The sequence below is a fragment of the Mastigoproctus giganteus genome, chromosome 9, assembly GCF_048544385.1.
Source record: "Mastigoproctus giganteus isolate SK-2022 chromosome 9, ASM4854438v1, whole genome shotgun sequence".
In the NCBI taxonomy this organism is placed as follows: Eukaryota; Metazoa; Arthropoda; class Arachnida; order Uropygi; family Thelyphonidae; genus Mastigoproctus; species Mastigoproctus giganteus.
The window spans coordinates 47,549,884-47,576,994 of NC_143583.1; the positions used below are offsets into that span (position 1 = coordinate 47,549,884).

Sequence of the window (27,111 nt, forward strand, 5' to 3'; positions counted from 1 at the left end):
TACTTCTGTTTATGTATATTGAGAGTTTCAATTTTGTAAATTGAGTAGAAATTATGTAAATGATTATATTTTTTCAGGGAGGCAATTTAAGTTAGGCTTAAAATTAGGGTTACTGGAAAAAAGTAGGGTTAATAGCATCTAGAATGGTAAATCTTTTCCAGGAGTCTTTCAATTTACTTTTCCTAAGCCCATCAGAGGTATCATTATCTAAGGCAGCTATAGCTTAACAAATGTCCATCTTAAATAATAGGACTTGAAAGCAGCAATTACTCCTTGAGCCACGGACTGCAAAATGGATGTGTTAGCAGGCAGGAAAACAACATTAAACTCCTCGTACATCCCCATCAGAGCTCAAGGGTGACCAGGTACATTGTCACTAATCAGTAATATCTCAAAAGGAATTTTTTTTTTTATTAAGAAGTAGGCCTTGACAATGGGCTTAAAATATTCAGTAAACCACACAGTAAACAAATCTGCTGTCATCCAGACCTTGTTCTATTTATAGTACACAGGCAGACTAACTTGAGCATAAGTCTAAGTCTTGAGGGCCCTAGGATTTTCAAAATGGTAGATGAGCATTGGCTTCAACTTGCAGTCACCAGCTGCATTAGCCCCTTACAAGAGAATCAGCCTATTCTTTGCAGATTTGAAGTCAGGCATTGACTTCTCCTCTCTAGCTATGAAAGTCCTAGACAGCATCTTCTTCCAATATAGAGCTGTTTTGTCAACGTTGAAAATCTTCTGCTTAGTGTAGCCACCTTCATCAATTACCTTAGCTAGCTCATTTGGATAGCTTTCTGCAGCTTCTACATCAGCACTAGCTGCTTCACCTTGCACTTTTATGTTGTGGAGCTGGCTTCTTTCCTTAAACCTCCTGAACCAACCTCTGCTAGCTTCAAACCTCTCTTAGCCTTCACAGAATCGAAAAGAGTTAGGGCCTTGCTCTGGATTAGGCCTTGGCTTAAAGGAATACTGTGGCTGGTTTGATCTTCTATCCAGACCACTAAAACTTTCTCCATATTGGCAATAAGGCTGTCTCGCTTTCTTATCACTTTCATGTTCAATGGAGTAACACTTTTAATTTCTTTCAAGAACTTCTCCTTTAAGTTCACTACTGTGCTAACTGTTTGGCGTGCCAAACCTGTCTTAAAGCCTATCCCAGCGTTCAACATGCCTTTCTCACTAAACTTAATCATTTCTAGCTTTTGATTAAAGTAAGAGGCTTGTGACTCTTCTTTTCACTATCACTACACTTAGGAGCCATTGTACTGTAATTAATAATTATAATAATAACAAAAGTAAAAAGTTTGAAAAATTTTGAAAATTGCCAGAATGACACTGAGACATGAAGTGTACAAATGCTGTAAACAGAATGGGCATGGGTAACAAAATGGCACTCGTTGACTCGCTTGATTAAGCTGATGTGTTTTTGGTGTCACCACTAAAAACCCCCTTAAGAGCAGGGTAAGCATCAAAAATAATAAACATGAATATAATTGAAAAGCACTGCATTAGCGAAGTGCTCTAAAGTAAAGCACCTTATGAGCAAGGTACGCCTGTACTGACCATACTGTGACAATTATTTGTTTCCTGTCTAGAGGGGCGCCTCGGTAGCCAGGTGGGAAGGAGCAGCAGTGCGCAGCACACGCTTCTTGATTAGACCGGGGTTGGAGCCCGTCACCACCAAATATGGAGGATGCGGAAAGGTCAGAGAATGACCACCGCATATCCCGGAGCAACATGGCCTTAGTTGCTAATGCTCCTAAAAACCAAATAACAAATAACAACCTGTCTAGAGGCCTACAAAAATATTGCAGCTTAAATACAAATTTAACAAGTGTATGTACAAAATATTCTTTTCTTCAGTGAGATAGGGGCTCACATCTGGTGAGTATGGGCTTAGCCCACCCAGGGTCCTGAGCTGGATATCATCATTCTTCTCTCTCTCTCTCTCTCTCTCTCTCTCTCTCTCTCTCTCTCTCTCAAGCTTCCTTGCACCATACAGCTAATAACAATAAAAATAATTGGTTATGCCTCAAGATTAATTTTGAAATAAGAACTTGGTGGGGGAATCATGTTTGCACTACTGAGGATGAAAGTCGCCATTTTCTTTCTTTATGATTTGATTTTTATTTTGAATACTGGGTATCCTGGAAGTCACATAGCAAAATTGCACCTCACCAAGTATATAATATAGCCCTAATGTATTTATTTACCGCAATTAGTTCCATGGTATAAATAGTGTTCTTATTTCCACAGCAGTACTGTAAAATATTTTCCTTGATAAAGACTACATTACGAAAAAAAAAAAAAAAACAGGCTGGTAAAATGTTTTATAAGAAAGTAATTTCAGAACTATATTCAGTAATTTATCTTTTTCTTACATTGTTAAACTGATAACTCTACGTTTACTTTTAAAAGTACAGTACATACCTGTAACAGTGCAGATTGCTGTCATGAATAAAAGTAGCAACACAGCTAGATAAAGGTTCCATTTTAGAGCTTGCTGAACAAAGATTCCACCAGAATACAAATTTACCTAGTAAAATAAGATCAGTTTTTAAACATTCGGAAAAAAAAAAATCTGCAAACAATATGATTATCAAACAAACATTTTCAGTTTAAAGCAAATTATATTATGTTTTTCTAAAGTAGTAGCTTTCAAAAGAGAATCTTATTTCCCCTCCTTGGTGAGGGGAGAGAAAGGAAATACTAGATAAATGTTCATACAGATACTAGTTTTCCTTCTTGTAAATGCTAATGAAATAAAAATAAGAGAAATTGATAAAATCATTTATTATCAAATTTGTCAATGCATTTAAATCAAAACTAAAGAAAATAATTTTTAATTATCCTACATATATGAACACACATATCTTATTAGTTAACATAAAGGAAAAATATTAATATTTTTTACGAAAAAAACTGTTATAGGGTGCTGCTTTTTTTTGCTGCATTTCGTTGTACAGCATGGTGTACAATGCAAATGCCTGTTCCAATTCTAGAGCAATTTTTGTACTCCTTTCCATTGAAGGATATAATTCATAGATTTTGTGCTTTAAATTTCTAGTCTTTAAATAGATGCACAAAAGACTAGTGTCCATTGGTTCAAATTAGATTCCTCTTTCTCTTTTTCTTCTACATCAGTTAAACTTTGTATAAACTCATCAATATCCACTTGTGTTAACTCATAATTAGGCTCTTGTAAGAGCTCTTCAACCCCCACAGGTACCATGTCAGACAATCCCTCCCCTTCAATACAATGTGCCATGTTAACAATTTCTTGTATTTCTTGGTCAGTAGAAGGGATTTTCGTGGAATTTTTCACAGCTTCCGGCCATAACTTTTTCTAGCATGCAGTGACGGAGTCCTGTTTTAGATCCTTCAGTGCTTCTTTAATTGTGACAATGCAATCTGCAATATTGAATTTTTTTCCAGCTCTGCATAACTCCAACATTTGAATTTTCTTACATTGCATTGAAAATTTGACAAAAAGACAATTTTGTGTAATGAGCTTTGAACACCCGAATTATACTTTGATCTAATGGTTGAATGAGAGAAGTTGTGTTAGATGGCAGAAAGAAGACTTCTTTATTTGTATTTAGATGTTTCAATTCCTCTGGATGTCCTGACACATTTTCCAGGATAAGCATAACCTTGAAAGAAAGATTTTTCAGCTGCAAGTACTTCTCTACTTCAGGTACAACGCAATGCTTAAACCAATTCAGACACAATTCTCATGTTACCCACACTTTTTTGTTACTTTGCCAGTAGACAGGAAGTTCATTTTTGTTTTTTCCCTTTAAAGCTCTTGTGTTTCAGGAATGGTAAAGCATAACAGGTTTGATCATATCGCCTGCTGCATTTGCATAAAATAAAAGTGTCACCCAATCTTTACTTGCTTTAAATCCCGGCATCCGTTTTTCCTCTTGGATAACGTAGGACCGGTTAGGCAATCCCTTCCAGTCAAGTCCAGCCTCATCTGTATTAAAGACTTGTTCTAGCAGGTATCCCTTCTCCTCAATTACTAATTTGCAAAATTCTTCAGGGAAGCCTACTGCTGCTTCTTGGTCAGCAGAAGATGTATCGCCCATCACCTTTAAATTTTTTTTAAAAAAATCTTCTTTTAAATCCTTCAAATCAACCTTTACTGGCAGTGAAGGTTTTTATAAAACTTTCAGAAGACGATCATTCTCCAACTTGTTCCTCGTGATAATGATTATCAAGAGATTTCGCTTTTTCTCTTAAAATTGTTGAATCAATTGGCAATCCCTTTTTTATATTGTTTACCCATCCACACACACTGAGTACTCTTTCCATTTTACTTGACGCTTTTCTCATATATGAGAAATATTCTTCACACTCTTTGATGCACTAGACTCAAAACAAGTGCAGATTTCCTACTTTTTATAAATGTACCACACTGGAGACTCGTTAATGCGATATATTTTCCCTATGGCTGCAAAAGTTTCAGATCTTTAATCTTATCAAAAAGGTCCACTTTCTCTGACAGTGCGAGAACTTTTTTTCCTTCTCTTGGTTACACAAAAACTGTCATATTTAGGTCCAATTTTTAGTATATAAGAGTTAAAAAAAAAAAAAAAAAAAAAAAAAAAAGTGCTCATAGAATACAACATGTGAACGTGAATAACACAGTAACAAAATTCTATAATACACTGGGATCAAACTGATGATGTTAAAAACAGCAAATTATAAATGGGAAGCCTTCAAGGAATTAATCTTAGAAGGTACTAAGCATTCATACCAACTAAGAAATACTGTTCAAGATTTAGACCTAAATGGATGTCAGATGAACTAATGAGGCACGTGGCAGAAAAAGAAAATGCATGGGATGCATATAAATTATCAGGTGACACAGAAGTCTATGGCAGATATAAGCTAGTCTGTAATCAAATCACGAAGGTTAGGCAAGCAAAGGCTGATTATGAGAGATCCTTGACAAAGAATGCAAAGAAAAACAGACTTCTTTACTTATGTAAACTATAGAAGGAAGGGGATAAATCAGATTGGTCCACTTGACGTTGGTGGTTCAAGTGTTGATGATCATGCTTAGATAACTGAAACTGAGTATTTTTCATCTACATTCACACGAGGAATTTTGTAAGGAAAGGGAGGATAGCAGTTTACTAAACTGACAGGGACCTAAATGATTTTGTAATAACGGAGAACAAAGTGAGGAGAAATTGTTGAAGTTAGCATTAGTACAGGCACATGATGCAAGAAAGCAAACTTATGCAGGATCAGCCAAAAAAAAAAAAAAAAAAAAAAAAAAACACTCCCATTTCACCCCTCCGTTCGTTCAAAACACCTGTCCAGTTGAGCCTTAAATTTATTTATTTACGTTATCAACTTCCACAACAAGGGATGGAAGTTTGTTCCACCAACAAACTACCCACTGGCTAAAGGCAAATTTCCACACATCTATCCTACATCTGTCTTTTCTCAATTTGAATTTATGCCCTCTCAGGTGATTATTCTGAGCAAGAGGAAGAATTCCATCAGCATTGAGCATGCTCAAACCATCAAGACTTTAAACACCTCTATCAGATCACCTCACCGGTGCCTAGTCTCCAGACAATGTAATTTGCAAAACTTAAGCCTTTCTTCGTAAGAGCAACCCTTTGTTCCATTCATTAATCTTGTTGCCCTTCTCTGTACTCGTTCTAGCAGCTCTACATCCTTTTTGAAATAAGGCCTCCAGACCTGTATACAGTACTCAAGGTGTGGCCTGACCATTATACAAGGGAATAATCACATCTTATCCCTACTAGAAAAATTCCTGACAAGACACCATGAGCTACTTTTGCAGCCCATCTGCACTGCTCAGAAAACTTCATATCTGCTTGCACAATGACCCTCAGGTCCTTTTCATTCTCTACCACTGTCATACCACAGAGTAGTACCACAGAGTTGATTCGTTACTCTGGGGTTACTGTTTCCCATACGTAATACTTTACATTTGTCAATGTTGTTAAACTTCATTTGCCACCTCTCAGCCCATCTGCTCAATCTTTTCAGATCCTGTTGCAGCAGCATACTGTCAGTAGTGACCTTAACAGCCCTCCTAACCTTTATATCATCTACAAACTTGGACATTAAGCTTGATATACCATCATCAACATCATTAATGAATGCAGCAAACAACAATGGACCCAACACTGAACCCTGGGGGACTCCACTAATAACATTAGTCCATGATGAGCACTGTCCATTGATATTACCACTGTCTTCTCCCACTCAACCATCCCTTTATCCATTAGCAGCAATTTGAATCCAATGCCACACTGGTCCAATTTTTGCACGAGTCTTCCATGAGCAACAGTATCAAAAGCCTTTCTAAGATCCAAATATATAATATCAAAATTATTCCCTGCATCCAGTTCTTTTGTGACTGCATCATAGTATCCAATCAAATTGGTCAGGCAAGACTTTCTCTTAACAAGACCATACTGTGTCTGAGCTATAACTGAAATCTTGTCTAGATGATCCTGCAGTGCTTCTTTAACCAGTGGCTTCATTAATTTTCCTGGAACAGAAGTTAAACTCACAGGTCTATAATTAGTTGTGTCAGCCTTTGATTCTCCTTTGTGAATTGGGGGATCACATTTGCACATCTCCAGTCTATGGGTACCTCCCCTGAGTCCAAAGAAGCTCTCATAATTATGGCTAAGGGTTTGATTACTTCCTTTGCTGCTTCCTTTAATATAACTGGATAGATCCCATCAACCCCAGGTGCCTTTTTAATGTTTATCCTCAACAATTTCTCCTCCACTTTCCTCTCAGTTATTACAAAATCATCTAGCTCACTGCCAGAGTTTACTTCACATCTCGCATTCCCCTTCCTGAATTTCCTCGTGTGTGAATGTAGATGCAAAATACTCGTTTAGTTTGTTAGCCACCTGAGCAGGATCATCAACTGTTGAACCATCAATATCCAGTGGACCAATCTGATTCATCCCTTTCCTTCTTGAGTTTAAATAGGTAAAGAACTCTTTTCTGTTTTTCTTTGCATCCTTTGCCAAGGATTTTTTGTAGTCTGCCTTTGCCTGCCTAATCTCCTTTGTGACTTGGTTACAGACCAAGTTATATCTATCATAGGCTTCCATGTCACGTCACCAATTAATTTGTATGTATCCCATGCATTTTTCTTCTCTGCCACATGTCTCATTAGTTCATCTGACAACCATTTAGGCCTAAACCTTGAACAATATTTCTTAGTTGGTATGTAAAGCCTGGTAGCCTCCAAGATTAGTTCCTTGAATGCTTCCCATTATGAGAGATTCCTTAGATTCAGGGAGGTCCCCATCGATGTAGATGTGCAAATGTATCACCAATTCAAAAAGGGGGTTCAAGGGGTGACACAAATAATTATAGACCTCTTAGTTTAACTTCTGTTCCAGGGGGAAAAAAGGAGTCACTGGTTAAAGAAGTGATGCAAGATCCCCTAGACAAAACATGGGTTTGTTATTGGGAAGTATTGCTGGCCAATTTGATTGGATACTACGATGTGGTCACAAAGGAACTGGATGCAAAAAATTATTTTTATATCACATACTTGGATTTCTGGAAATCTTTTGATACTGTTGCACACGGAAGATTGCTGTACAAATTGGAGCAGTATGGCATTAAGGGAAAGTTGCTGCAACAGATAAAGGGATGGTTAAGTGTTTATGGACTAATGTTATTAGTGGAGTTCCCCAGGGTTCAGTGCTGGGCCCATTGTTGTTTTGTGAATTCATCAATGATATTGATGAAAACATCAGGCCTAATGTCCAAGTATGCGAATGATACAAAGGTTGGAAGGGTTGTTAACAGCAGTAAAGACAGTATGCCACTGCAACAGGATCTAGATAAGTTGTGAAAATGGGCTGAGAAGCGGCAACTGAAGTTTAACATTTACAAATGCAAAGTACTGCATATAGGTTGCAGTAACCCAAGAGAAATGTACCAACTGTGTGGCACTACGCTCGGGGAGGTGGAGAATGAAAAAGATCTGGGGGTAATTATGCAGTCAGATATGAAGTTCTCTGAGCAGTGCAGATGGGCTTCCAGAACAGGTCATGGAGTCTTGTCAATGATATATAGGAATTTTTCTAGCAGTATCTAGTATTATCGAGATAATACTCGATACTGCTAGAAATAATCAGGAGGTGATTATCCTGTTGTATAAGGCAATGGTCAGGCCACACCTTGAGTACCGTGTCTGGAGGCCTCATTTTAGGAAGTATGTAGAGTTGCTAGAACGAGTACAAAGAAGGGCAACAAGATTGGTGAGGGGAACATAGGGGTGCTCTTACCGAGAAAGGCTTAATTTCTGCAAATTGAAGTGCCTGGAGACTAGGCACCTGTGAGGTCATCTGATTGAGGTGTACAAGGCCTTGAATAGGTTCAGCAAGCTCAATGCTGATGGGATTCTTTCTCAGATTACGAACGTGAGGGGGGGCATAGATTCTAATTGAGGAAAGACAGTTGTAGAATATATGTGTGGAAATTTACCTTTAGTCAGCAGGTAGTTAATTGCTGGAACAGACTTCCATCTCTTGTTGTGGAAGTTGATAGCTTAAATAAATTTATGGCTGAGCAAGACAGGCAATTTAAAAAAATGGATGGGTGAAATGGGAGGGTTTTTTGTTTGTTTTTTTTTTGGCTGATGCGGCATAAGCTTTCTTTCTTGCATCATATATGCCTCAACTAATGCTAATTTCAAAATTAAAATTATTCAATTCGATTTGACTACCCAAATGAATTATACATCTCAATCAGATCACTTCTGGCTCCACCAACCAATTTGCCTAGTTTTCAAGATCTGGAACCCACACATTTTGGGGTTCCCCATCATATGAATGACTTATCTCACAATTCTCTTGACAATGATGGGTGTCCTAAATGGGATCTCAGCACAGTTGCGAAGAGGAAATCTTGCCTACCTAATCTGGTAAGTTTTTATAATGAAGTTCTAAAGCAGTTGGATGGAAGAAACAATTTTTACATTATATATACTGTATGTATGTATGTATATATATATATATATATATATATATATATTATGTGAGGTAAAAGTTAGGTAAAAGTAATATATATATATATATATATATATATATATATATATATATATATATATATATTTTAGTAAGACTTTTGATATACTTTTTGATTTGTCTAGTTCTCATGAGAACTAGACAAACATTTGAAGTGAGTTGGATGGGTGAAATGAGAAGGGTGTGTGTTTTTTTGGCTGATGCTATATAAAGTTTGCTTTCTTGCATCATGTGCCTTTGCTAATGAGAGGTTATTATATAAATTAGACCAGATCACAGGATAGCAGGAAAAATCCATTGATAGATAAGGGGGTTGGTTGGACTGAAGGTGGTGATTAACCCTCTTTATAAAATGATGGTATGACCACATCTGGAATACTGTTATCTAGGTCTGGAGGCAACATCTAAAGAAAGATATAGATCCCCTAGAGGCGGTCCAAAGAAGGATGACTAAATTCGTGAAGAGTGATTGGCATTATTCCTACAAGGAATGGCTTAGAAGATGTGATTTGCAGAGTTTAGCAACTAGACATCTTAGGGTAATTTAAGACCCTCATGGTCATAGTAAAATGAATCAGTGAGGAATATTATTACTAGTGAGTGAGCAAGAACAAGGGAGAAAAACTACAAAATCTTAGGAAAGGGCAGTAAACCAGACATTGTGAAGTCTATCTTAAGGCAGTAATATGTATGCAGGGAATAACTGGATGCAGGGAATAACTTTATTATATACTTGGATCTTAGAAAGTCTTTTGATACTGTTGCACATGGAAGACAGCTGCACAAATTGGAGCAGTGTGGCATTGCAGGCAAATTGCTGCTATGGATAAAGGGGTGGTTGAGGGGGAGAAGACAGTGGTAATCAACAGACACTGCTCGTCTTGGACTAATGTTATTAGTGGAGTCCCTCAGGGTTCAGTGTTGGGTCCATTATTGTTTTCTGTATTTATAAATAATATTGATGATGGTATATCAAGCTTAATGTCCAAGTTTGCAAATGATACAAAGGTTGGCAGGGTTGTCAAGGACACTATGGCACTATGCTGCTACAACAGGATCTGGAAAGGTTGAGCAGATGGGCTGAGAGGTGGCAAATGAAGTTTAACATTGACAAATGTAAAGTACTACATATGGGAAACAGCAACCCCAGAGCAGCGTACCAACTTTGTGGTACTACACTGACAGTGGTAGAGAATGAAAAGGACCTGGGGGTAATTGTGCAGGCAGATATGAAGTTCTCTGAGCAGTGCAGATGGGCTGCAAGAGTAGCTCATGGTGTCTTATCAATGATATACAGGAATTTTTCTAGCAGGGATAAGGAGGTGATTATTCCCTTGTATAAGGCAATGGTCAGGCCACACCTTGAGTACTGTATACAGGTCTGGAGGCCTCATTTCAAGAAGGATATAGAGCTGCTGGAACAAGTACAGAGAAGGGCAACAAGATTAGTGAATGGAACAAAGGGTTGCTCTTACAAAGAAAGGCTTAAGTTTTACAAATTACAGTGTCTGGAGACTAGGCATCGGTGAGGTGGTGGTTGTTGTTGTTTTTTTGGTTTTTAGGAGCATTAGCAACTAAAGCCATATTGCTCCAAGGATATGCAGTGGTCATTCCCTGACCTTTCTGCATCCTCCGTATTTGGTGGGCACAGGCTCGAACCCCGGTCTAATCAAGAAGCGTTTGCTACGCACTACTGCTCCTGCCCACCTGGCTACGGAGGCACCCTACCGGTGAGGTGATCTGATAGAAGTGTATAAAGCCTTGAATGGTTAGAGGATGCTCAATGCCAATGGGATTCTGCCTCTTGCTCAGAATAATCTCCTGAGAGGGCATAAATTCAGATTGAGGAGGGACAGACGTAGGATAGATGTGCGGAAATTTGCCTTTAGCCAGCGGGTAGTTGGTTGGTGGAACAGACTTCTATCCCTTGTTGTGGAAGTTGATTGCCTAAATAAATTTAAGGCTCAGCTGGACAGGTATTTCGAATGAACGGAGGGGTGAAATGTAAGTGGGGTTTTTTTTTTTTTTTTTTTGGCTGATGCTGCATAAGCTTGCTTTCTTGCATCATATGCCTCTACTAATGCTAGTGTAGAACACATTTGAATAATAGTCACCTACAAGGATGGTCAAGACAGAGCGTTTGGCAAAATTCAAGGAAGAACTGGATAGACATTTATGATAAGAATGTTTCGTTTTTGGTAAATGCTGGATAAGTTTTAGGATAGATGTGTAAAAATTTGCTTTGTCAGTCAGTAACTGACTGGAGCAAATTTCCATCTGGTATCATGGAAGTTTATATTTTGAATAAATTTAGCAGACTGAACAAATTATTAGAAGGAATGTGCATATGAAATGGGCAGGGGTTTTTTTTTTTTTTTTTTTTGCTGACACCGCATAAGCTTGCTTCCTTACATCATTTTGCCACTAATAATAGTGACCAGATCAAAAGTATTCCTTCACTTTTTACTCTTTGTAATATGTTGATGCAAATAACAGTCAAGGTGATTCAAAAAATTTACCCCCACAGGATAATTTGCCAGTTCATGATTTTCAATGAGTGGCAAGTTGAAACCTCCCAAAAGGCCCTCAGACTTGTGTATAGAGACTTTTATTATAATCACTACTTTCATGTAGTCGGCAGCATAACTCCCACTCTTAACTTTTCTTTGCCACTATCTTACACCACACAGACCTGAAGTTGTTTTGAATCAGGATACAATTTTATCATATTCAGACATCTTTTGAATTGAAGCCTGAGGTTCTAAAGACAGTTATACATTTCAAATTGTCTACCTACAACCAGAATTTTACTCCTTAATACATATATTAGATGGGTGAAATTTGCTTCAATTCAGTAAGCTTATTGTTTGAACAAGGTCCCATTCTGGTTTCATTGTACATATTGGGAATAGCTTTTTATGTGCAGAGCTTTGAGCAAAATGGGTTTATTACTCGGTGCATCAATCTCATATTTTGAAGGCACTTTCCCATCAGTTGGCTTGGTACTGCACTACTCTAAATAAAAAGCACTCACCAATGGAGAAGTATGCTTCTATTTATTTAAAGCATATTCCACTCCTCAGACCATAGTTTATATCCTGTTTGGGGGAGTCGCCTTTCCTACCCACCGAGGAGTTCCCTTTCCCAGACCATGGTTTCAATCCCATTTAAGGTCTTCCTAGTAGACAAGTAGGCACTGTGAAGGCCTGAACGTGATGAAATTTATCCGCAATATATGAGATAGTACAGTATCTTGCTGCATCATCTCATAGTTTGCATATTGCATATATATTTCACCAACATATACACATAAGGGGACTTAAATCGAAAAAGGATGGCCAGGATAGACTTGTGAAATTTTTCTTTCAGCAAGAAAGTATTCGTTGTTGGAACAAATTGCCATCTGGTGTTGTGGGAGCAAGTAATTTGAATAAATTTAAAGAAGAATTACACAAGTTATAATCAAGTTATAATTGCAAAATCCAGATGAACTACAGATAGCAGCAAATGAACTTAATAAAATAGGTAAAAAGTAAGAGATGAAAATCTCCACCTCAAAAACAAAATCAATGGGATTATGTGGAAAAAACATACAGAGAGTCAAAATTGTTATTGATGATAAAATAATAGAACAAATATCTGACTTCACCTATTTGGGAAATTTAATATCAAATGAAGGGAAAGACATCCACACTAAACTACAAAAATATAATAAAATAAATGGAACAATTAAACGCCACTTCGGAAAACAAATGACAACTGAAACAAAATTATGACTGCACAACATCACTTCAAAACCAGCCCTCTTCTAGAGCTGTGAGACTTGGGTCATAAATAAGAAAGATGCACACAAACAAGCAGCACAAATGAAATTTTTAAGACCATTATTAGGCTTTACAAGACTAGACCACCAAAGAAATATAGATATCCACGAGAAATTAAAAGTAGATAACACAGTAAATGACATAAAACAGTATCAGGAAAAATGGATCAGCCACACAGAAAGAATGAACCCAGACCAGATCCCAAAATTAGCCTTTAACTACAAACCTATAGGCAAGAGAGATGTTGGTCGACCAACACAATGATGGCGAGATCAAAACCACTTCCAAGAGCTACAACGGAACAGGTCTTAAAAGACCTAAGCCAGACCAAGTTCATGATGATGATGATGAAGAATTACACAAATTATTAGAGGGGACAGGCAGATTCCTTACATCATTTGCCACTACTAATACTAAACTAAACACAGTTGCACTCAATAAACCCAATATAAAAGTCCGCTTGCGGAATGAACCCAATAACTTTCTATAAGTGAATCTTATAGGTGGTTACACAAAAAATTCAGAAACACAAGAAAAACATACCTTAAGGAACAGTCTATGTCAAAAATGAGCCAGATCAAACTTTTACATAATGGCAGTGAAAAATTGAGATATCCAGCTGATTTTACTGATGGATTCAACAGGTACTTTGAATCTGTCTGTACAATGAAAGACCCTTCACAGTGAGGAGAGGTTATGCAGGTGATGATCCGAGCCAGGCTTTGCTGCTTTTCAAAAAGATTTGAACCAAATGAAAATAGGACCGGAAATTGGTAGTCATACTATAGACCGGTCAGTCTGACTGACTTCAGTAGTAGAGAAAGTCATGAAGCTAGTGAGAATAGTACAAAATATACAAAAGTTTTGTTAAGAGAAATTTTTTGTTTAACTCGCTTTACAGCTTTTACGGTCACTAATGAGCTGGACAAAAGTTGACATTATCTTGATTTTAGCAAGGCATTTGACTCAATGGGTAGTTACTGTACAAGATGGAACTGTACAAAAAAGGTTTTAAGATCTTGCCTGTCATTCCAAATGAAGATGCAGGGTGACAGCAGAGCTGCCGAAGACAGATTCATAATCAATAGTTAATCTTCAGATTGGTCTAACATTAGAAATGGGGTCCCTTAAGGATTAGTTCTGGGTCCACTGTTTTTTTTTTTTTTCTGATTTTTCATAAATGATATTGAAGGGATAAAGGTCAAAATTTTATAAAAAAAAAAAAAAAATTGAAGATGATGTAAAGACTGGGAGAGTGGTTAATATTCAGTGCCAAGCTCTCCTTCAGGATGACTCTGTTTCAAGAGGGTCAGAAAAGTGGTAGCTGTTTTAATGCACAAGTCTTACACCTGGGGAACAGTAACCCCAAAATAACTTACATAATTATTATTGTTTATTTATGTTTTTAGGCTAATACTAAATCCAAAACCAGGCAAATATGCTTTACAATGCCAAATGGAGAGAGACTTCAATGCTATTTCCATTCTACCTACATATTCATCTTATCACAGAAGAACCTTCAAAAAAAAATCCCATTTTATAAGTTGTTACAGAGATATGGCCATTAAGAGAAGAAGAGTGCTTGTCCAACTGGAATGCATTCATATATTTTCAAACAAAAGTCTTTCCAAGCAAGGACACAATGCTCACAGCAGAATTCTAGGGACAGAGATCTTTCAACCTCATTAAGATCTAACTACATACTGCCACCACATACCTCCAAAAAGAAGACACAAATCAGTTCACTAGAACTAACCAATACAATTTAAGAGGTTTCAACCAGGAGACAAGAATGATACAATTTATGTAGTTTTACCTCTTACTTTGTATTCAATCTTCATATTAGTTCTGGGTCCACTTTTTTTTTCTGATTTTATTAAATGACATTGAAGGGATCAAGATTAAAATTTTATAACAGAAAAATTTTCAGATGATGTACTCTATTTCTACAACAATCTTATTTCATTCTTCCTGAACTTTATCTTAATGGCTTCAATAATGTTGGTTACATTTTCAGAATGTCAGCTGTCCAGTTAATTTTAATATCTATCCCAAACTAATGCTTACTATGTCAGCTTTAAGCTTATTGTCAGAACAAGATATCCAATTATCTAATACCATAATTTAATACGAACTAATAATTTTATTGCATGTATCAAGCTGTGGATGGTACGTGTTTTCTGAACTTTCTATCAATTTTTCTCTTGTATGCAATATTATACTTTACTTTTATTACTTGTAACTTATTATTATTATTATCAGCCATATGGTGCAAGGAAGCCTGAGACTTATGCTGCACCAGCCAAAAAAAAATTTGAGGATACTGAAAGAAAGAAAGAAAGAAAGAGAGAGAGAGAGAGAGAGAGAGAGAGAGAGAGAGAGAGAGAGAGAGAGAGAGAGAGAGAGAGAGGAGGGAATCACCAGAAGAGAGAAGTATGATGATATACAGCTCAGGACTCTGGGTGTGCCAAGCCCATACTCACCAGATGTGAGCCTCTGGGGTTGTTTCAGTCTAATTCAAAACTATCTAAATGTTTTTCTGGATTACTTATAAAATATTATTAGAATGTCTGTATGTTCTTTTCTATAAAACCTGAAAACAAGTTAAACAAAGTGAGTTAAAAATGCTGTCATAATTGTGCAAAATTGCTGAATTAATTATATATCATTTGTAATGTACAAGTTAGTGAATTTGCATCATTTCTGTACATAGCCAACTGCATGAGTAGTTATAAATTGACATCATTAAGTATATCTCATATTGTGAATCTCATTGTATATCTCATATTTATTTACATAAATTAAATAAATAAAAAGACATTAGTTAAACCAGCAGTACCAATTCCAATAGTATAACAGCCAACCAGCAGCTGGACATGTTACCATTGTCCTTTTTACTGGCTTGTTGAGTGATCAACTGGACAGTTGGATGTTTTATTAATCTTCATTTTCACTGGTCTGTTGAATTGCTTGTTTTCTGTTGTAACAGTGCCTGCAAACAAGATAAGACTGCATCCTTGGATTCAGGGGAGGTCTGTGGGGGACTCCCCTGAATCCAAGGATGCTCTCATAATCATGGCAAACTGTTTGCTTACCTCCTTTGCTGCCTCCTTGAACATATGGGGATTACCCTGACTTCTAATCTATCTTGGCACAAGCACATTACAAATATTGCTTCCTCTGCACCTAAAAAACTTAGTTTTCTCTTTCACTCTCGGCGTTACTTTTCTTCCAAACAGCTGCTCACTCTGTATAAATCGCAAATCCGCCCTGCCATAGAATACTGTTCCCACATCTGGGGTGGTGCCCCAAGACCTCTCTCAGGCTTCTTCATTCCATTCAGAAGAGAGCAGTTAGGTTAATTAATGATTCATCTCTAACAGAGTCTCCACTCGCTGTCTCATAGACGTACTGTTTCTGCTGCATGCCTCTTCTACAGATACTTCCATGGGCACTGTTCTTCTGAATTGGCTTCTATAATTCCTGCTCTCTCTTTCAAAACAGTCCGAACACGTGCCGCCACCAGCCAACATCCATTTACTGTCCAACTTCAAACTCACAGAACCAACTTTTCATCTTCCTCATTTATTCATTCAACTGCCGTTTTCTGAAACAACCTTCCTTCATACGTATTTCCTGAAAATTAGTCTACAGAAGTTCAAGTTCAATGTCAACAAATACCTTCTTTCGTCTTCTCAACCTCCAATTCAAGCACGGTACTAAGTACTATAGGTTCTAATTAGGGCTTGCACACTGGTTTTATAAAACCGGTTAAATCGGTTTTCATATTGAGTTGTTAAAACCAAGCTTCTAAAACCGGATTCGAATATTTTCTTAGTTAGCCCTCGAATATAGTTTCTTGTTACACACATTTTCTTTTGTTTGTTCGTTTGTCTAGATCGTTCAACTGCTTATGTTTTAAACATGTTTTTTATTTTAAGGTACGAAACTCATGGGCAAGTGGCCAAATCCAGGAGGGGTACCTTTTATCTTCCCACCTGTATCATGGCACGATGCAGGTGTACTCATTTACGACTGAGTGAGTCGGAGCGACAGAGTAAAAGAAAATGCTTAACATTTCTCCGTTCCATCTATCTTGTTCACTAGGCAAGTTATGGAACGTGCCTTATTGATGGTTACCCACAAGAAACAGATTCGCTGAATATTGCATCAAATTTCAATTGTAGAAAGTTTTTTGCTTCTTTATTCCTATTAAATTTGCGGTCAAATGTTCTCCAAAAAGCAGCTTCACCAAATTAAGCTTTTATGTAATTTTGAAAATACAATAGATTTAATTGGGGAAAAAAATTGCACGTAAAAAAATAAAAAATTTCTTTCGTGAAAATTTTGAAACCTGCCTCGTTTAGATTCTTCATTCAGTGCTTGCAGGAGTGACGCATAGTATTGTGTCTTTGTTATCTTCAATATTTTTATTTAAAATTGTTGGTGATATAAATTCCTACCAATTAATATTTATTACTCTTAATATGTCTAAGATGAAATCAAATGTATGGAATTATTTTGCTCGAAAAAGCAAAGATGAAGCACAATGTTCGAAATGTCAGAAGATAATGAAGTCGTCTGGAGGATCTACATCATCTCTGATGTTGCATTTAAAGAAAATGCATCAGACTGACATTAAACAAGATAACAGTAAACTTCCCGTAAAAATGGTAAGAACGTTAGAAAACTTTATCGTTAAAAAATCTATGGAAGAAGAGATTTCAAAATTAGCTGCTTTAGATGGATTTTCTTTTAATTCAATTGCCAAGAGTGAGAGCCTTCACCTTCAGAGAAATAAATACGATAAATTGCCACCAGCCTCAGTGAATGGAATTAAAAATATGATTCTGAATTATTATAAAACTAAGAAAGAAGAACTCATTCAGAATTTCAAAAATTCATTGGTTTTGGGTGCACAGCATTCATTGACTCTAGACGAATATACGTCTATACAAAATAAAAGGTATATGAATATAAATGTGCATTCAAAAGACAATCATTGGTCGTTAGGTCTTATTGAGATTAATGTTTCACTTGATAGTAGAAGAACTGAGCAAATTGTGAATGGACATTCGAAGGAATTTGGTTTGAACTTGGATGAGGATATTGTTGCCTGCACCACCAATGGAGCAGCAGTGATGATTAATTTTGGCAAGCAAATTACGCCTAATCATCAACAATGTATAGCCCATTGTATACATCAGTCAGTTATAGATGTACTTTATGAAAAAGCAATCAATTATGGTGCCACAGTCTGAGTCTCCCAAAGACAATGAAGAAAATGAAAATAATGAAGAAAGTAGTGATGATGAAGAAGTTGAAGAAAGACAACAAAGCATGCTTTATCAAACCGACTTTACCGATGAGCTCATTTATTTCTTCAATCCAATGGCCAATATTGCACAAACTATTAACAAAGTCAGAAAAATTTGCAAGCTTTTTCGAAAATCGCCTACCAAAAATGACATATTACAAAATTTTGTTAAAGCAAAATTTAATGGGAAAGAATATAAACTTATATTAGATTGCAAGACTAGATGGGATAGCACATGCTATATGATTGAGAGATTTTTGAAATTGAAAAATTGCATTCCAAATGCTCTATGTGCAGTACTGTCAACTGAAGCTGTGTCTGATGATGGCTGGAAAACACTTTAATTGCTATGTGAAACTTTGCGACCAGTTGAAATGATTCTGAAGGCTATAACCTCAGAAATACAGACTTACTTAAAGCAGAGTCTTCAATAGAATTTCTGCTTGCTAAGCTTGATACAGCAGAAAACCCATTTGCTTTAAAGTTTCACCAAAGCCTTTTGCAGCGTTACAATGCAAGACGAAATTGCCAAACTGTGGCTTTGCTGAGCTATCTACACAACTCCAAAAAGTTTAGGAAAGAAGATTCAGGTTCAAGAACTTTTGATTTTCCAAGTAAGCAAGTTTTGAAAAAGCATGCTGAAGAGATTTATCAGAGATTATTTGCAAAACATTCCGAAGGAGTCTTAGTGTTGAATGAAGAAACTGAAAATAAACGAACTGTTCTTTTAGAAGAAGACAAAGACTCGTCTAGTTCCGATGTTGGAGATCCACTCATGCGAGAGTATGATAGTGCAATAAAGAGATTAACTGAAGAGCCTTCAAAATATCCGAGTGAATTGGAAATCAGCAAAGAATTTAAAATTTTGGAGGAGACTAGCAGTAGAAGTGAAAAGCTGGAGAAAGTTTATAGAGCACTTGTTGTTGTTGTTGTTATTTGATTTTTAGGAGCATTAGCAACTAAGGCCATATTGCTCCGGGATATGCGGTGGTCATTTCGTGACCTTTCCGCATCCTTCGTATTTGGTGGTGACGGGCTCGAACCCCGGTCTAATCAAGAAGCGTGTGCTACGCACTGCTGCTCCTTCCCACCTGGCTACGGAGGCGCTTATAGAGCACTGCTGACCATTTAACCAACAAGTGTCCAATCTGAGAGAGTGTTTTCGATCACTGGTCTCTTTAACACAAAAATAAGGTCAAGTCTCTCAGATAAAATGCTTAATATACTGTGTTTTTTAACGGATCATTTTCAGAAAAAAGCTGAGCAATAAATAAAGTAATTTCCCCGAGCTGTTTTTTTTTTTCACATTATTTTTATTTATTTATTATTATAGGGCTTATTATTTTTTGGTTTACTATACGAGAAGATTCAAAGGATTTTAATATAATTTGTAATTTTGTATAATCTCAAGCTGGTTACTTTCTTGGAGCATTTTAAGTTTTTTATTTTTTTTTTACTATAAGAGGTGATAGATTTTGTTTAAAAGATTTTATTATGATTTGTACAATCTACCCAAGATAAAATAAATACCTGTGTTATAAGATTTTAATTATTTTCCCTAAGTCTGAGAAAATCAGTTTTAAGAGTCAACTTCGGTTAAACTCGGTTTTGAAATTTCTCAGTTTTATGCAAGCCCTAGTTCTAATACCTCTCGTGTTGGGATTTTCATAAAATAAAAAAAAATAATAATAAATATACATATATATTTGGATGGATTGCATCCACTCCAGGTGCTTTTCAGTTTAATTTCAACAATTTCTCTTCCACTTTCCTCTCAGTTATTACAAAATCATTTACTCCCTGATAAAGCTTTATAAACTTCTGACATTTACATCTCAAAAGAAGTCCTCACGTCTGAATGAAGATAATGCTCATTCAAAATGATCATTCAGTTAGTCAGCTATCTGAGCAGGATCATCAAAGTCGAACCATCAATATCAACTGGACCAATTTAATTCAACCCCTGCCTTTCTAGTGTTTATGTAAGTAAAAGTTTTTGCTGTTTTTCTCTGCATCCTATGCCAAAGATTTCTCGTAATCTATCTTCGCTTTCCTAACTGTTTTGGTCTTGGCGCATTATAGCCATAGAAGCTAATGCGCCAAAAAAAACCAAAACCAAACCAAACCAATCCTAACTGTTTTGTAACTTCATTACAGACTAGTTTTTATCTACTACAGGCTTCTGTGTCAAGTGATAATTTATATGCATCCCATGCATTTTTCTTCTCTGCCACAAGCCTCATTAGTTCATCTGACATCCATGTAGGCTTCAAACTTTAACAGTATTTTTTAGTTGGTATGAAAACACTAGTAGCTTCCAAGATTAATTCCTTGAATGCTTCCCATTTAAATTTTGCTGTTGGTAACATCATCAGTTTGTGTCCCACTGTATAGAATTTAACAAGTCTTAGACCACTGCATTCACCTTTACAAAAGCAAAAATCCTTCCCTGTACCATTGATGGTAGTTACATCTTTAAGTAAATCCCTCATTAATACACTGCAATCACTGCCATCTAGTGGTTCTTTTTATCTGCAGATTCTTAAAGCATGAATAATCACTGCTGATAATCAGATCAAGAGTATTACTCCCTCTGGTTTCTGCCCTAATATGCTGCTGTAGAAAACAGTCATCCAATAAATCCACAAAAGTCAATATCTGGAAAGTTAAAATAGTAATAGCCATACAGTGCAAGGAGGCCAAAAGCTTTTGCAGCACAGGGCAGGAAAAAAAAAAAAAAAAGATAAGAAAATTATTTGCTTACCACCTCACATAGGTAACTATCCAGTTGACCTCTGAATTTATTCAAGCTGTCAAGCCTCGGCTACCTGTGAAGGCAACCCGTTCCTACACTCAATGACTTAATTCTTCAAATAGGCATCTGGGGTTGGGATAGTTCAGACTCGAAATAACTGCAATGCAACAACACCAAATGTCTATAACTGAAACTTTATTAAAATAATAATAATATGAGATTGGATCAAATTTTGTAAAAATATAAGTACACAAATAAAATAAAATACACTGATTGTACAAAAAAAAAAAGTGATGAAATGATAAATAAAAATACACTATACAGAATTAAAAACAACCGTTGCTTTCAGAGGTGGTTGTCTCCTTTATCAACAGTCGTTTTTAATTCCATACAGTTTTATTTCATATTTCATTTTATTTATCACTTTTATTGTAAAATTAGTGTATTTTTTTTTTGTATCCTTTTATTTTTACAAAATTTGATCCAGTCTCATATTATTATTTTAATAAAGTTTCAATTATAGATGGTTGGTGCATTGCAGTTATTATGAGTCAGACCAATGACTCCCTGGCTAAAAGAAAACTCCCTACAATCTAGTCTAAACCTTTTCCCCTGTAATTTCAGTTTATGCCCATGAGTTCTGGAATTCTCTACAACAGTGAATATTCCATCTTTGTTTATTTTACTAACCCCCCTCAGCCTTATAAATCTCAATCAGGTCACCTCTAAAGTGCTAGTTGCTACACTCCATAGTACACATATTCAGAGTCTTTCCTCATATGGTCACCCATTTGACAATCTCACTATGCAAGTTACCCATCTTTGAATCCTTACAAGAACCTCAATGTCTTTATTCAGATGAGGTCTCCATACTTGAACAGAGTATTCCAAATGTGGTCTTACAATTGCCTTATACAGTGGAAATATGATGTCCATATCTTTACAGGATAATGTTCGATAAATCATCAATAGAATTAACATGGTCTTTCCTGGCTGCCTGTTTATACTGCTCAGAAAACTTCATATCTGCCCTTATCATAACTCCCAAATCACTTTCTTCCTCTTCTGTTTTTCATTCAACCCCACAAAGTGGGTAATTTATTTTGCGGTTGCATGCGGTTGTAAGATCTTGCATTTTTCTGCATTGTTTTAATAGCTGCCATTTTTCGGACCATTCTTGCAGCCTGTTAAGTCATTCTGAAGGAACACTGTTTGTTAGTGATCATTAACTACTCTACCAATCTTTAGATGTCGAAAATTTTGATTTCAAGCCTTCTTTATCCCATTGTGATGTTGCTTATGAAAATCGTAAACAACTGTGGCCCAAGAACCAACCCATGGGGAAACCCACTTCTGACTTTTCACCAGTCCAAAGAAGAAATATTCATTAATCAAGACCTTCTGCCCTGCAGCCGCTCCACAGCAAACCATCTTACAATTTTTCCAGTAATCCCAACATGTCCAGCTTATACAATAACCTCTCATGAGGGACTGAGTCCAATGTCTTGCTAAAATCCAAATAAACTACACTCAAATTGTTCCCTAAATCTAGCTTATAGTTAGTTAAAGATGATTTTCCCTTAACAAAGCCATGTTGTGTCCCTCATAATGCCATATCTATCTAAATGTCCCCGAGTACAAGCTAACCAGTCTGCAGTTACCAACTTCACTCTTAAGGACCACTTTTATGTATTGGAAATACACCGGCACTTCACTAATCCAAAGGAACCTTCCCTAAGTTCAAATATGCCCTCATAATTAACCTCAATGGTTCAATACACTCCCTTGCATTCACCCTCAAAATTACTGGGTATATGCCATAAACTGTACAAACCTTCTTTGCCTTTATGTTTGAAAGATTTTCTAATAAAAAGTCATCTGTAATTTTGAAATCACTAATTTCATATGACTGAGCCTCACCTGCACAGGCTCTTCTAAGCACGAGGGTTTTTTTCTATTCTGTTTTCTATTTGACTGTTCTTATCTGGGACCTGAATCGGGGGTGCATCATTTTACAGGTCATGAGATACTTGAGTTCTTGACGAGCTCCAAGTTACATTTGTTTCTAGGGCAAGCACTCGTTTCTTCAGTGACTCAAATTCTTCTCGTAATGCACCAAGTTCTAATTTGAGATTGGTACACTCCTTACATCGGGCGCAAAAAAAATGAATTGTCAGCTGAGCTAGGTTTGTCCACTACAAAGATTACAAAATTTAAATTTACAATATATTACAGAATTTAAATTGCCAAAATATTACAGAAATGAAACTGTTGACAAAGCTTTAACCACTAGAGAAGTTAAATTTTGGCTATGAACGAAAGTTAAAAGTTCCCACCAAAATATAAATAACAAGGATTATCTGAATGTTAAACTGTAACTTTTGTATAAGTATAGTGCAAAAGCATCAGTAATACATAGCCAAATCTGAATTAATAGAATATTAGCAAAGCGGCATCGTTTTAAGTTATATCTCAGGTTACTTATTCTCAGATGGATACCAGCTGTAGCTTTTTAAATACTTAACTAAAAACAAAAATTAACCTACGCGATTACATGGATCAAAACTACATATTAACTACAGTTTATTATATATAAAAAAAAAAAAAAAAAACACCCTCGAAATTATTCCAAAACCTAACCTTCTATGAAATTCCAAAATGCATAGTCACACCACCATATACACTGAAAGTACAGAATTCATAGGATATCTGGTTCCTGGGCAATGTGATGCTGTCACTCCTCTTGCTAGTGGACAAGCGCACCATGTGGCAAGTATATAGGTACACTGCATCACTGCATTAACTTAACGTAGCCTGTAATTCGACATCAGTATGGATAAACGTCATGAGTTAACTGACTTTGAAAGAGCAATGATAGTGGGTGCCTGAAGCATGGGTCACTATCGTGGAGGTAGTACAGAAATTGCACTATCCCCATTCGACAGTATCAAGAGTATCAGCAATACACCATTTCCAGAAAAACATCTCATCATGGACAGGGCTGTGGGTGGAGGAAGGTGGTAGATGAACGCGGCCATCGACGTCTGTTTCGCATTGTTTCAGCCAACCGGAGAGCAACAGTGGCACAAATCACTGCAGACTTCAATGAGGGAAGTGCTAGAAATGTCTCCACCAAGACCATCAGGTGATCATTAACTGCAATGGGTTACGGGAGCCACCAACCCACCAGAGTCCCATCGCTAACACCACAACACAGGACTCTACATCTCTACTGGGTGAAAGAACATCAGCATTGGACCTTGGATGATTAGAGACGGGTCTCTTGGTTCGATGAGTCCCGTTTCCAGTTATTGAGTGGAGGGAGGAAGCATATCTAGCAGAAACTATTCACCCATCATATCAACAAGGAACTTTACAGGCAGGTGTGGATGGTCGGTAATGGTCAGGAGTGTTTTCAACTGGCACACGCTGGGACCTCTGATACATCTATATGCATTTCTGAATGGGTCAAGGTTAAATGTCCATCCTTGCAGACCATCCACATCCCTTCATGGTCATTGTGCACCCACAGTGCAATGGACTCTTCCAGCGGGACAATGAACCTCTCCACAAAACCATGGTGACTAGAACATGGTTCGAAGAGTATACCAAAAATTTTACACCACCATTCCGTGGGGGGTAAAATCTTTGGAATGCTCTTCCCCTCTTATCCTATTGAAAAGACTTCACTTATAGTTCAGATACAGCATGGGTTTGTTAAGGGGAAGTCTTGTCTGACCAATTTGATTGGATACTATGATGTGGTCACAAAGGACCTGGATGCAAGAAGTAATTTTGATATCATATACTTGAATCTTAGAAAAGCTTTTGATACTGTTCCACATGGAAGACTGCTGTATACAAATTGGAGCAGTTGGCATTAAATGCAAATTGCTGCTATGGATAAAGGGATGGTTGAGTGGGAGAAGACAGAATGGTAATCAATGTACACTGCTCTTCGTGGACTAATGTTATTAGTGAAGTCTACCAGGGTTATCAGTGAAGTCTACAATGGTCCTAACAATGTTGGGACCATTGTTGTTTTCTGTATTTATTAATGATATTGATGAAGGTATATCAGGCTTAATGTCTTAATGTCTACATTTGCAGATGATATGCAGGTTGGCAGGGTTGTTAATGAGACTAATGACAGTACACTACTGCAACAGGATCTAAAAAAATTGAGCAGATGGGCTGAGAGGTGGCAATTGAAGTTTAACATTGACAAATGTAAAGTATATGGTTATATGGTTAGCAGTAACCAAAGAGTAATGTATCAACTGTGTGGTACTACATTCAGGTTGGTAGAGAATGAAAAGGATCTGGGGGTGATTTTGCAGTCAGATATGAAGTTTGTTTTCTGAGCAGTGCAGACGGTCTGCAAGAGCAGCTCATGGTGTCTTGTCAATGATATACAGGAATTTTTCTAGCTGGGATAAGGAGGTGATTATCCCCTTGTATAAGGCAATGTCAGGCCACACCTTGAGTATTGTATACAGGTCTGGAGGCCTCATTTTAGGAACGATGTAGAGCTGCTGGAACGAGTACAGAGAAGGGCAACAAGATTATTGAATAGAACAAAGGGTTGCTCTTACAAGTAGTCTTAAGAAGAAAGTTTTGCAAATTACAGTGTCTGGAGACTAGGCACCTGTGAGGTGATCCTATTGTGGGGCAATGGTTTGAGCAAGCTCATTGCTGATGTGATTCTTACTCTTGCCCAGATTAATCATATGAGGGGACAAATTCAAATTGAGCAAAGCCAGTTGTAGAATTGATGTGTGGAAATTTGCCATTAACCAGCGAGTGGTTGATTGCTGGAACAAACTTCCATCTGTCGTTGAAGAAGTTGACGGCTTAAATAAATTCAAGGCATTTGAATTTATTTAAGACAAACATTTGGATTGAATGGATGGGTGAAGTCAGTAGGGTTTTTTTTTTTTTTTTTTTTTGGCTGATGCTGTATAAGCTTGCTTTCTTGCATCATATGCCTCTACTAATGCTATCCTGTCTGTTTGTTCTTTCTGTATACATTGCACTCCCCCATATTCAAATTCTGCATCCCTTATACCTGAGCAACACCATCTCTCTGATATCCCAACAACGTATTTATTTGATGCCTTGACCAGCACTTCAACTTAAAATTTATTTGCTATGCTCCTAGTAGTGGTGTACGTGCGAGTATACGTGCACCTGTCCTCACTCTTAGTTACCCTAACACAGCCCATGTATTTACTTGTTCCATGGTGAATCCCCACAGTCCTTGCTATCCCTGTCACTGTGCCTTCCAGGCTGTTGCTAATTCCAATAGAAGCAGTGCAAAAATTACTTTAATAGCTGCAGGCAGAGGTGAATCTATTAGTCTGTGTATCGCCCAAGTTAGCAATTTTCTGAACCACTGCCTCGAGAGCATCAGCAAATATTTTTGCATTCTTTCTATTTAAGTGTATCCCATCCCTGCAGAAACAGTCTCTCCTGTTAACAAGCACAGACGACATTGAGAACAGTTTTACCCCACAAGCCTTGCTCAGATCTCTTCCACACCCAAATTGATTGATAAGGCCCTCATCATATACTCCCTCCTATCATGTGTGTGTGTGTGTGTGTGTGTGTGTGTGTGTGTGTGTGTGTGTGTGTGTGTGTGGTAGAATTGCAGATACTTTCATATTTAATCCTAAATTGCAACTTTTTTTTTCATCATTGTCCTGTGCATGTTAAGTAAGTTTCCTACTCTAAATATCATTAGTGTCAACATGTACAATAATATCACCTTTTGTGCCCTTAAAGGATGATATCTGCTCTACAATGTCAGCAACTTTTGTCCCCAGGAGATGTACCCTGATTGTATTCCACCTAATCTTTTTGCAGAATATATTTCGGCATTTCCCTGATATGAGCCACAACCTGGCCAGGTTTGTACCTTAGGTGAGGGTTGCATGGTTTTTATCTCCTAGAAGCTTGGGTCGTGAAAACTGGCAAATCAACCATAGAATACATGCAGTTTGTGGACACAATATATTGAGGCCCTTGTAGCCTTAGTTGCTTTACCTTTTAACAAACACACTTTTCTTCCACAAAAATTCAACCTACATAACTGAATGCCATGTTTGCTGATATTCCAGATGTACCATTTCTCCTTTCGTTGCAAGATCTTCCCAA

General features: G+C 37.0%; 1 protein-coding gene across 1 annotated transcript in view; it reads right to left on the minus strand.

Moving 5' to 3' along the window:
* Window positions 1–27,111, minus strand: part of LOC150080200 (sodium/myo-inositol cotransporter-like) — a 185,763-nt gene that overhangs the window by 85,290 nt on the left and 73,362 nt on the right. The window contains exon 6 of the mRNA XM_090380642.1: window positions 2,434–2,539. Within this exon, the coding sequence (XP_090236768.1) occupies window positions 2,434–2,539 (106 nt within the window). The remainder of the gene's footprint in view (window positions 1–2,433; window positions 2,540–27,111) is intronic.